The sequence below is a fragment of the Oenanthe melanoleuca genome, chromosome 1 (assembly GCF_029582105.1).
Source record: "Oenanthe melanoleuca isolate GR-GAL-2019-014 chromosome 1, OMel1.0, whole genome shotgun sequence".
NCBI classification, from domain to species: Eukaryota; Metazoa; Chordata; class Aves; order Passeriformes; family Muscicapidae; genus Oenanthe; species Oenanthe melanoleuca.
In genome coordinates this window covers 43,060,201-43,072,686 of record NC_079333.1, presented here as the reverse complement: position 1 = coordinate 43,072,686, position 12,486 = coordinate 43,060,201, and the positions used below count along the sequence as shown (strand labels likewise).

At 41.7% G+C, this 12,486-nt stretch overlaps 1 protein-coding gene across 1 annotated transcript in view; it reads left to right on the top strand.

Moving 5' to 3' along the window:
- The first annotated feature begins 1,525 nt into the window (after positions 1-1,525).
- Positions 1,526-12,486, top strand: part of CRYL1 (crystallin lambda 1) — a 49,810-nt gene continuing 38,849 nt past the window's right edge. The window contains exons 1-3 of the mRNA XM_056515487.1: positions 1,526-1,684; positions 4,366-4,473; positions 11,778-11,904. Coding sequence (XP_056371462.1) covers positions 1,653-1,684; positions 4,366-4,473; positions 11,778-11,904 — 267 coding nt within the window. The 5' untranslated portion in view covers positions 1,526-1,652. The remainder of the gene's footprint in view (positions 1,685-4,365; positions 4,474-11,777; positions 11,905-12,486) is intronic.

Genomic DNA, 12,486 nt, shown 5'->3' with positions numbered 1-12,486 from the left:
TCCTCTCTCCTCTTTTAATCTAGTTTGGACTTATCAGTGATAAGTCTGATATCAGTGATAACTGATCACTGCAGATGCTGGGGAATATGGCTGCATACCCTAATTTTCATTAAGTAATACAGAGATATGGGGCTTTGTCACTAATATACAGATAACAATAATAATAACAAAACAACAAGAAGAATACCAACAACAACAATAATAATATAGTTCAGATTTCATTGCCATTGATTTCATTTTCTGTTCACGCCCAGAAGTAAAAGGCCCTGTAAATTGTTTTTATCACAGCTGTGATTAGTTTGAGAACTAGTTCTCAAACCCTTACAGTAACACTCCTGAATTGAGCTTTTAATTCTCTGAATCCATTTGTAGATCTGCAATGGCTTTTGTCCCTTAGGCTATTGCTGATGACAAGTAAGGTATAAATACACATCTCAGGAGGTCAAAGAGTATTAAAATAACTGATATACTTCTAAATGGAAGTGATGGTAAAGTTGTCTGAAGATCATTTTTATTAAGCCCAGGTAACATTACTTTTATGTTCTAGGCACTTATAGTTTTTTTCTTTTAAGTAAAAACCAGAGTGCAAGTATACATTGTTTGCTTCCATTAAGCTCTGGCTATACAAAGGTCTTTAGAACATGTGCCAAGTCATGCAATTTTGAATTAGTCTTCAAAGGAGCAAAATTGGTACTTGCTAAAACTTTAAAATGCTACTTTCTACAGCACCCTACATAAGCCCTGAGCAGCAGAACTGGCACAGCATCCTACACTCTTTCTGTCCCACTGCCTTCGGTCTTCCCATGGCCCAGTTTACTGCCACTTTGCTTCACTAACACTTCCCAGCTACCGGCATATCTCAGGTTACATGGGCGGTGCTAAGGTCAGGAAGCCAAGGAGATAACAGTTTGGTTTTCTGTGTGCTATCTGTTGAGCAGTCTTCACGAAGCCTTTAGAAATATATAATTTTGACCTCTCCATCACTTTGTTGAATGTGATTGGTATTATCTAAGTGCCAGTAAGCAGGCAGATGTACCAAATTATTATGTTGGCTTTATTTTTTTTTTTTCTTGGAAAGTAGAAGAAATGATAAGCTGAACAAAGTTTCAAATGACAGCCAAACAAAAGCTCACTGAACTTCATCAGGAACTATCAAACCTTTACTCTGGGATCGAATGTATTACTTTTCGACTGCTTGTTCTTTTTTTTCCAGAAAGACGAGAAAACTTAAAAGTATTTCTTGGACATATTAAGAGCATATTAACATATTCTTCGATACTAAGTAAGCATTTTAAATGTTACGTTTTCTCTCCGTGCCCGGAGAGCGACAGGGGCGGGACCCGGGGGCTGCGGCCGTGGGAGCCGCGGCGGCCCTTCCCCGTCCGGCCCCGGTCCCTCCCCGGTCCCGGTCCCGGTCCCGCTCCGGCCTTTCCCCGGTCCCTCCCCGGTCCCTCCCCGGCGCTTCCCCGGTCCCGGTCCCGCCCCGGTCCCTCCCCGGCCCTCCCCCGGCCTCGGCCCCGGGGAGGCGCCGGCCGCGGGGCCAATGGGCGGCCGCGACATGGCGGGTGCGGCGGGCGGGGCGGGCCCGCACGGGGCAGAGGTGGCCGATCCCGCTGCCCATCCCGCATCTCCCGGTCGCGGCCCCCGCAGCCATGGAGCCCTCGCAGGTTGCCATCATCGGCAGGTAAAGCCTCTCGTCGCCCGCAGGCGGAGGCAGCGCCCTGGGGAGGAGGTGCCGGCCCGGCGCGGCGCCCGTGGGACGGATGCCCGCGGGTGCGAAGGGGCTTGGGCGCCGTCTCCCGGCTCGGCCCGGCCTGCGGGGCGGGGGTCTGGGGACTCGGTGTCGGCTACGGCCCTGCCTCAGCTGTCCGCACTGCTGCAGCCGTCGCATGTGCCAGCGAGGTGCTGACTCGGGGCTGGCCGTGGGTTTTGCCCCGCTGTTGCTGGATCTGCAAGTGGGGGGGATGCACCTGCTTGGCTCTACTTAGAGTGTCTTTGTTTAAGCCCCTGACAGCTCTGTGCTACTTTAAAACAAAACATCTTTAGCGAAGTAAGCCACTCTTTAGGTCTGAAAGATTGCTGTCCCTTTTCATTGCAATGCCTTGTGTGTCTGTAAGTGCAAGAGGAGTGGAGAAATCCAAGCCCAGCTTAACGTCAGCTATGTCGGGAAACTCCTAATTTAGTCTTAGACACTCTTGGAATAATACTAACTTGCCACAAAAGTCAACAGTATTTCTGGCTTGCCTGGGGATGCATTGTTTCATCCTCTCACTGAGCTGAACCCTCAAAGTTCTTTGCTTGAACAAGAGTCTGGAGGGAAGATTCATGCCAGATAGTGACAGTGCCCTGTGCACCACTGTACCTTGGTGCTACAAGTGTGGGCTGCAGCAAACTTTATTTCCAAGACTGCTTGGAGCCTCAGGATGGGATTTTCGGTGCTCCAGTGTGACACCGACCGAGCTGGCTCCTACTGCTGGTACTCACGGAAATTTTACACTGTAAAATACACTGTAGGTGTGTCTGAAGGGTCAGGAGGGTTGGGCTCTTGCCTGCTGTGGCTCCCGTGGCACTACTGCAGGCTTTGGTAGTGCCTGCAGGAGTTGTGTGAGCAGATCTGATTGTTAATATTCCTGTGCCCAAAATGACAGCATTTAAAGTGTCAAAAAGCACTGTCTTGGGGTCAAATATGCCAACATCAAGCTGTAATGATGCTATCATGTACAATGCAGTAACGGTGCAAACCTGATACCTACATTACTTTGTGTGCTCTGTTCAAAAGAAAAAACCCACAATCCTAAAAACCTGTATTAAAGTGAAATATTTTTTTTTCTGTTTTAAGGAAATTTAATTTAAAAATGCTATTTAGAGAGGTTATGCTACTTCGTAAAGATGCTAGTAGCTCATATATGCTAATGTCAGCTTGAAGTGATTAAAATGCTTTTATAATATACATTTTATAATATAAATAATGTTTTTATATTATAAGTGCTTGTTAACCAGGAGGCTACAGTAGCTAACAAAACTTGACCATGCCTATTCTGTAAGGTTGTTCTGTTGCTTGCCTCAGAATTTATGAACTCTGGACTTACTACAGAGAAGTTGTTTATTTTTACTTTTGAATGGTAGGTTTTGAGTGAGACCTTATTGTCTGATTAACAGCACTAAATGCACTCTTTCTTTTGTCCCAGATATTTCCACTGACTCCTGCTATTTCCTGAAACTTCCTGTTTTGATCCTTTTTAAAAATATATAGTTAAACCAAAGGCTGAGCATGTTCCTGTTTTTTCTTCCTTCTTTTCTCATCTGCCCTATTACTTTATATCTGACTTTTGCTCCCCTTTTAATCTTTTATTGATGCCCTAATGGCCTTGAATTTCTCAGTTGCTAGAGATCACTAAAGTTTGATGCTGCAAATGCAGTGATCATGGAAGTGAGAGGAAAGGCACGTAATTATCAAAACTCCCACTGTAACAGTCGTGGATATGGAGTTCTGATCTTGTCTCTGTTATGGATTTTTTTTCCTAACTTTTTTGTGATTTCAGGTTACTTAGGCTTGTGACACTGTACCTTGGTGCTTCCATTGAAAAAGACTGCTGGCTGAACATCTAATGAAGTTAAAACCTGCATTGCTTTAAGAGAAAATAAAATTGTCAGTTACTACAGATTTCCTCCATGTATTGCTCAGTAATAGGATTTCACTGAAAGATGTAGACACACTGTTCCTGTGTGTATCCAGCAGGATAAAGTGCTTTATCTAAAAGTAAAGGTAGTGCTAGAGGTGGCTAGGTGGAAAAATAATATCAACCCATGCTCAGTTGAGATTTTGTTTTTTCCTTTTCATGTGCTTGTGGTACTTTCTGAATTACTGAAGACCTGTGACTTCAGTGGTTGGGCCTTGGGTTTTCTGACCACCTCTGAAGCAGAATCCTGCACTCTGGGATCAGTGGACTGCTGCCTGTCTTTAGTCTATGAACTGAACAATTTTTAATTTTTTTTTTTTATCTCTTTAGTATAAATGCATTAACCAACTATAGGTTAAGATTGTGGCTGTTGGTGACTGAGTCCAGTATCCCAAAGTAGTGGCTCCTCCTATTTGAATTCTGCTCTCTTTTTTGTTTTGTTTTGCGTTTTTTCTTCCCCATTATTTTCATTCCAGCTTTCAGAGGAGCTGCTATACAAAGAGTATAGCCAGCAAAGGGTATTTCTCTATTAGAGAGATTTGTTTCTCATCAGTGTGCAACTGATCTTTTCATCAAATATTGAAGAATCTAAGCTCTGATTTGTTTTTTGCAACGCTTTCAATATTTCCTTCCCCCTATTAAATTCTGGCTTATTAATTGGCTGATTTTTTTTTTTTTTTTCCAGTGGACTCATTGGTCGCAGCTGGGCCATGGTGTTTGCTGCTGGAGGCTTCAAAGTGAAACTTTATGATATTGCACAACAGCAGCTAATGAGTGCCCTGGAAAATATTCGGTAGGTAATCTGACTGGAAATAACTGGGGTTGGAATGAAACTATGGGATTTTTGTAATTATGCATGAATATCCATATCTTGTTATTTCAGACAGCATAAATTTTAGGCTTTGAAGAAGGCTAAAAAGGCTAAAAGACTTAGAAGTACAGGTTAGGATCAGAAGATCTGCGCTTCCAAGAGTCACTGGCACTTCTGAAGAGAAATTTAATTTTTAAGTTATTCAAGATCTCAAGTTTAAATTCAATATTTTTAAATAGTGCTTGCCACCATTAGGTTTAAAACATGTGAATGTAAGAGTTTTTGCACAGAAAGGCAACAAAGACCCTTTGAAAATGGAGGTAGGTTGAAATGGATTGCTGAGAAGCCCTGCTAGAATTATTAACATTTTATGACTAGTTTTTATACTCTTAAACTGGTGGTTTTCAGTCTTAGAAGAACAAGTTGCTAGTGTCATTGATCAGTTATAGTTGAAGTAGGAAGCACCTTGATAAGGAGTGCCAGTTTGAGGATGTGAACATGAGATCACTTGGACCAGCTGAGTCCAGAAGGCCTCCAGCCCTCTTCTGTTGCCCATGGCACTGTGGCTAAAGCCTCGTGGTTTTGCTACTACAAGAGCTGCAAGTTCATGTCTTGCCTGTCTGCTCCCCTCCTCCAGCCTTCAATGCCAACAAGTTAATCTGTTCAGTCACTCTTCACTGGATTTCTTCCAAGTATTTCTCAAACCTTCCCTTGAACTGATATAAATCCTTCTGTGGCTTCCTTACCAAAGGACTTTGTGTTATGCAGATTTACTGCTCGCTGCATGAGGAGCTGTTCCCTTGTGTTTGTTTTGAACCTGGCTCCTAAGTTACTTTGATTGACCCCTAGTTCTTGTGTTAGAAGGAACATGTCTGCTTGGTCCTTATCACCCTCTTCTTGCTGGGCCTGAAAATACAGCTTTTATCTGCCTGTGAGAGAGGGTGAAAGTACATTTATAAAGTGGTTCTGTACACAACTTTATGTTGCTGTATCAGCATTTAATGCTGGACTTTAGATGACTTCACAATTAGCATCAACCTAAATGCATCAGCTCTCCCTTCATGATGCCTTGGAGTGACATAATGTCAGCTTCTTTGTCAGCTGTATGGAGTGTAAGGTGCACCTGAGCTTTCTGTAACAAGCCTTAAAGCAAACAGGAGTGACTTCAGGAATCTCTTGTAGATTAGTTCAGTTGCTAGAGTTTAGAAGTTAGTGAGATCTGCTAAAAAAGGCTTGATAACAAAAGAGTGGGAAAATCTATCTCCTCTTTTTTTTCTTTCCAGGTAAATGTCAGACCAAACATCTCTGTTGTATCATCTAGATGACACAAACTTTTGGTTTTTTTCAGAGTTGCTGTCATAGTGGTATCCATGATGAGATTCTGGATTATCAAGTGGCAATTTTGTGGTATTCGTTACTAAAGCCAACACTTGCTCCAGATTTTTTCTTTTTTCTAATAGCAAGATGAGGATGTTAGCCTTCCAAGGTTTTCAGCTTGAAAACATGAAGCATAGAGTGTCATGTGTAATAGGATAGAGTGCTGTTTGAGTGGGTCTGTACTGTCATGTGCCTGCATGTGTTCTCCTGTAGGAATTCACAGAATCACTGAATGGGTAGTGTTGGAAGGAAGCACTGGAGGTCATCTAGTCCAACCTTCCTGATCAAGCAAGGTTTTCTAAAGCTCCTTGTATCCAGACAGCTTTTGAATAGCTCCAGGAAGGAGCCTACAGCCTTTCTGGGCAAGCCGTTCCAGTGTTTAGTTACGCTCCCAGTAAAAACGCTTTTCCTCTTGTTGTGGAACTTCTGTATTCCAATTTCTGCCTGTTGCCTCTTGTCCTATTGCTTGGCACCACTGAGAAGAGCCTGGATCCATTTCTTGATGCCCCCTTTCAGATGCTTATAGACATTGTTGAGATCCTCTGTGTTATCTCTTCTCAAGGTTGAACAGGCCCAACTCTATCAGCCCTTCCTTGTAGGAGAGATGCTTCAGTACCTTAATCATCTTTGTAACCCTCTGCTGAACCCCTTCAGGAGCTCTGTGTCTTTTGTGTACTGAGGAGCCCAGAACTGGACACAGCACTCCAGATGTGCCTCACCAGGGCAGAGTAGAGAAGCAGGATGTCCTCCCTCCACCTGCTGGCACTGCTCTTCCTAATGCATCCCAGGATCCCACTGGCCTTCTTGGCCAGGAGGACACTGCTGCTCATGCACAGCTTCTTGTCCACCAGGACTTCCAGATCCTTCTCCACAGAGCTGCTTTCCAGCAGGTCACCCCCAGCCTGTGCTGGTGCCTGGGATTATTCCTCCCCAGGTGCAGAACTCTGCATTTGCCTTTGTTGAATTCCAGACAGTTCCTCTCTGCCCATCTCTCCAACCTGTCGAGATCTTTCTGAAGGGTTGCACAGACTTCTCTGGGGTATTAGCCACTCCTCCCAGCTTTGTGTCATCAGTGAACTTGCTGAGGAGGCCTCTGCTCCTTCATCCAAGTAATTGATAAGTTCAAGGCAAGTTCAGTTGAGTTCAAGGCAGGTTTTGCCTTTTACATAATATGTCCTTAACTTATGATTAATTTGTGTATTTTGGCTATTGTAACGCTCTAGTGTGGAGACCCAGAAAAGTTTTCCCAACTAGGGAATGCAACCCCTGTTTTGTTCCCTAGCCTTTCAGTCACTCCCACCCTAATTCCCTGTTAGCCCTTTACCCTAACCTCACCCTTGTGCCACCCCCATGTCCCCTGGTAATTGGTTGGTCCCCGATGCTCTCCCCGCCCTCCTAATCCCATCTACCAAACCTAGACCCACACAAGAGTCTTTGCCTTTATTTCCCTTAACGCTGGACAATGCTGAGTGGTGGCTGAAATAAACATCTTTGTAAAACCCTCACAAAGGCCTTTCCTGCTAATTTCACCCCAAACAACATCTAAATGCAACACTGTAGTTAAAAAGCCTAGTTTCAGGAAAACATAGTTTTTGTGACAAGAATACTAGTTTCTTGAACCACTGTTTCAATGATTGTATCTTTCAAAAGATGGTCAAACTTCTTTGCACTCATTTCATAGCACACAATCTGCAGTAAATCACGAGTTACTGATGTGATCCTACTGTAAGAGTTGGAGCTTGAGCAAGTAACGTGTGCTCACAGGAGAACAGCAAGGGAATGTCTGCCTCATAAAGCCAGCTGGTGACTGGTTCTCTGAACTTGATGTAATTTGCTTTCCTTTTTCCCTCCAAATAGCAAATACTTCTAGGGAAGTTTTTAGCTTAGAGGTTTTGTAGTTTATTTTGTTTTAGTATTGGAACATATTTATTCTGCTCTAGTCTACAGTCCACAAACTTCTATTGTATGGAGGTACTACTTATTAGGGAGAAAATGAAGTGTACAGATGACTATTTGTAGTTTCCATTTTCCAAATAAAACTGGGATTTGATAGTAAGCAACATTCACTTGGAGTGATACTTCTTTGATGGCAGAAGTGATACTTAATTATTTTATCTCATTGCTTTTTAGTCTGTTGACTCATAACTCATTGCCTTTTATATAAATTAAGGTCTACTCTAACGGTACAACCTTTTATTCTGCTGAGGAAACAAACTAATGAACACCCTTATACCACACTACAGATTGCATGCTCTAGTAGCCTGCCTTGAGAAATGCAATGTTTCATATCCAGCATGCTTTTTTCTGCATCAGTGTGATTCTGAATGGAATGCAAAATTGCTAAATTTTGAAATAAAGGGAATTAGAAAAACAAGTAGTATCCTATTCCTGAAAGTAGTCCTAAAACATACGATGCAGAAATACTTTAGTGCATGCCCCTCTGCCAAAAATAAATATATGATTCTTGTAATAGATAAACTTTTCCAAGTAGTTACTGTGCTATTGTTCTAAACATAATTATTCTGCTGATAAAGATTGATTAATTACCAGGCTTACTGGCTTAGTCTTCCAGTCTGTCTTACATATTGCTTTGTTGTATTGGTACTGTAGATATCAAGGGCAAAATGCAGCTTGGCTAAGGTCTTCTTTGATAGTTTTATATATCTCCTTTGAGGGGACAACTTCTAACTAGATGATTCTTTTTAGAGCATGGTTTGGTATTGAGTGCCTGATGCTGGCACTTCAAGCTTGTGCAAAAACGTAGGCTTGATTCTAGCTTTTGATTTTATTTCTGCCCACCCACCATTCCCAAAGTGCAATTAACTAGCTAGACAAAACTGCTTCACTTACAGAACTAACCAGAGAACACATTGATAGGCCTTGGAAAGGGATAGATTCCACCTTTACAAAGGTTTTGTCTAACTGTTCTGTCTGACTGAGATGAAACACCTCCAAAAGGAAATGTTGTCTTTTCACCTCATTCCTGCATGGTAGCCTGTCCCCTGGGCAGCTGGAACATATGGTTTCAGTAAGGGAGATTTGTGTAATTACTGAAGTTGTGTTTTGAGAACAGTTATGGTACTCACATTTGCCTAGTATGCAAAGTAACAGGCTGTCCAAGGAGATTTCCAGTGAAATCTCCTTTCCTGAAAGCTTTCAAGCTTGCCTACACAAAATCTACTTGATCTGTTCTGTCTCAGGCTAAATATATGGACCAGTGATGTTTTGGTTTGTTGGTTTGTTTTCACTGAGCCAACTACCCTCTCATTTATCAGACAGCACTAGTGCTTTGACTGGTGAATAGTTCCAGTCTTTGGGCATCAGCAGCTGGCTGAACTTGTGAAGAACTGGGCTGATGTTTTCTTCTCTTCCCTCCCTTCTTGTTAGTGTGGGCAATATGGTTGGGATAAAGCAGTCCTAAACCTAGTAAAGATTTGCTGGTTGCAGCTGTGTGTGCTGAATACAACCCCACTAGTGGCTATGGATAAAGGTGAGGCAAGTGGGGTGTGAATGAGTTAAGTGTTAGCATTGCTCTCGGGGTCCTCCTGGAAAGACTTTTAGAGTAGGATTTGTAAGCAGAAGCATTCCAGGCATTTTATGTGATTGGAAGTGTTCCCATAGATTGGATGCCTTATCCATGCCTTATTCCTATAGATTGGAAGCAAATCCTAGCCCAGTTCCCAGAATAGTGCTGATATGGGCAGACAGGTACAACAGTAAAGCTCTGGAGGCAGATGAAACATAAGCTCAAAAAGGAAGTAGTATTTTGTTATGGATGTGAATTCTTCATTCTTCAAAGACCTTACAGGTATTGAGTGAAACTCTCTGAGCTGCCCACACAATACAGCTGCAGAATGAAGCTATGGCTGCAATGATCACAGTCTAGGGTCATCCTAGGTATGAGCACCTAAAAATTTAGGCTGTCTTCATTAAAAAGTCATCCAGTAGAGGTCAGTGGTGTACTTCTGTATGTACAAACCTTTGTGTCTTAGTGTATGGTAAGTATCAGGGAACACTGGTTTCCCACAGTCCTGTAGCAATTTAATACCCCATGGGAATATAAAAATGGTTTAGTGTTTGAAAGACTAACATTTATTTGTGGAACAAAACAACCAGAATGGCAATAGGTAGATTGGCAAAGGGTGCAGAAAATGAAAATTTCCCAAGATGGAAAGCCAAAATTGCAGTAATGCATGTATTTCCTATTCCATGTGTTAACTGACTTAAATAATGGCTAACATGAAGATTGGTTATGTCAAAAATTGGGTTTTGTTTAGGAGTAAAAAAAAAGCCTCAAATTCCAAAGATGAAGATGGCAACTTTGAAGGTTAATGAAGAAATGGTATTCTGAGTGCACAGTATATTGTTAGTGGTTTATGACAGAAAAGCAGAAATGCAGGATGGTTATCACTGGCAGAGAAGGAAAGATATGAAACAGGAGATGAGTGCTGCAAGCTTCTGTAAGAGTTTGGGGAAGAAAAATAGAAGCTAAATCTCTTATCTATGACTCTAGCTTTTTTTAATCCCTCAGTCACCAGTCATGTACTGTAATTTTGGAGAATCTGGGAGGATGAAACGAATGTAGTGCAATGAGAGTGAACAAGAACTTCACCCTCTTCTTCAGAGAAGGAAGGAATTCTGATATGATCCCTTCAAATGTAACTTTTGTTTTGTTTTGTGTGTGTTTTTAATTTGGTTTGGGGTTTTTTAAGCATGTGAGCAAGAGTTGCTGGATTTGGGCAAGAGCACATGGGAAATGAACTTCTAATGGATAGTAAAGACCTTTTGAATTATTCATCTTGCCTCACAAGGTATGAGAGAGCCAGAAGTTTGGATTCTCTAGCTTAGGGCACCTGTTTCTTTCCAGATGAAGCACTGGCACCTTCTCTGCTAGAAACCTTAAGTGTTGGATGAAGTTTCTGCCCAGCACACTGTATATTCCCTGTCACCTTGGGAAAGGGAGCTGAAGATCCCTGTTTCCTATTCTTTGCCATAAATTGCTTAAGAAGTAGAAGTCTGTGCTTTTTAGCCATCCATTTACTGTGTCCTTAATTAAGTTGGTAGGAAGAATAAAGGTGTTTTTTTTTTTCCTGCTGCCATTCATTAGGTCAATTTCCTTGTGTCTTCATGAGGATGAGCAGTTTTTGCTGAATAATAACCAAAGGCTCAGAGGAATTCTGTCTTGATGAAACTGATGAAAATTGAACCAATTTCACCATGATAAGGCCTACATAAAGGAGCTTTAGATTGATTATGATCAGACAGTTTAATCCCACCTAATTGTTCCTCTAAGTGGCTTATAATGTTTTGAAAAGTGGCTTGCTTGTTCTGGATGTTTGAGACCTTTTCTGAAGAAGTGGCATGTCCAGTCCCAGCTGTGGTGTGTACTTGAACATTCATTTCAAGTTTAGTAAGTATTTGAATTTTTTGACACTTATTCTGTAGTCACTAAAAAAACCCCAGAATGTAGTGGCATGGTTTTTAGGAAGGACTCTTGCCTGTATCAAATGTATTTATTTATTTCTATACTGGTAAAGAGGTGTTCCTACAGTAAGTCTTTGTAGCAAAGGAGAGCTGTTTGTAAAACTAGATGATATGAAAGAGACCTTAGTTTTATGAGCAAAAAAAACCCTTTTGCTGATTGTGCACCAATTAAAACAAATTTGAAGTGTTGACAATCCTGTATCTAGGTGTAGATCTTGGAGGTTTCTGTGCTTGAAGAGAAGAAAAACCTTTGATAAGATGGGGAAGGAAGGAGAAATGATTGAAATGAACCTTTATATTTTTGTACAGGGATGTGTGCAGTGACATGACAAATAGTACATGGTTTGTTAAAAGGGTTTTTTAAGAAATTGGTGGTGGCTTAACAATGATAAAGTGCTTAAATGTTTCTATGTTGTTTCTGTCAGACAACAAATGAAAGAGATGGAGAAGTTGGGAGTCCTGAAAGGAGCTTTGAGTGCAGAACAGCAGTTGGCTCTCATCAGCGTTTGTACAGACCTGAAGGCAGCAGTAGAGGGTGCTACTTTCATTCAGGTAAGCAAAGATTTGCCAACTCCTAGCAAATGGTTCAGAAAAATGATTAAAAGCTGTGCTGCACAGTAGCTGGGCACTGGAGAGTTCAACACCCTGACCCCATAGCATGAAACTATATTTTGTCACCCCCAGTATCTTACTCTTTCATCACTAATGAGCTTGGAACTTGTTAGTTCATAGTATTGTGTTCATGCATACACTGCCTACTTCTACTGAGTTTAATTTGCAAATTTATTGTCTAATCACTCAGTCTTGTAAAGTCCTTCTGCAAATGTTTGTGGCTGTAATAATAATGATCAACCTAAATTTCATGAGCTAACTTTCAGTTAATTTATTAATGGATGTAACAAAGGGCAGAGCTCTCTGTAAAGGAGCGCTGGCCAACCTATTCCAATGAGGAAGAAATGACTGTTCTTCCTACCTTCTGCCTGTGAAGTCTGCCTTCTTGTTTCCAGTATTCTCATAGCTCTTGTTTTCTTTTGCTGTTTCAAGCATTTCCTACTATGTGGTATATCCATATAGTGTCCTTACTTTCTTTGTATGCTACCTGTAAGGATCTGATCTTTCTTCGTGCCAACTTTG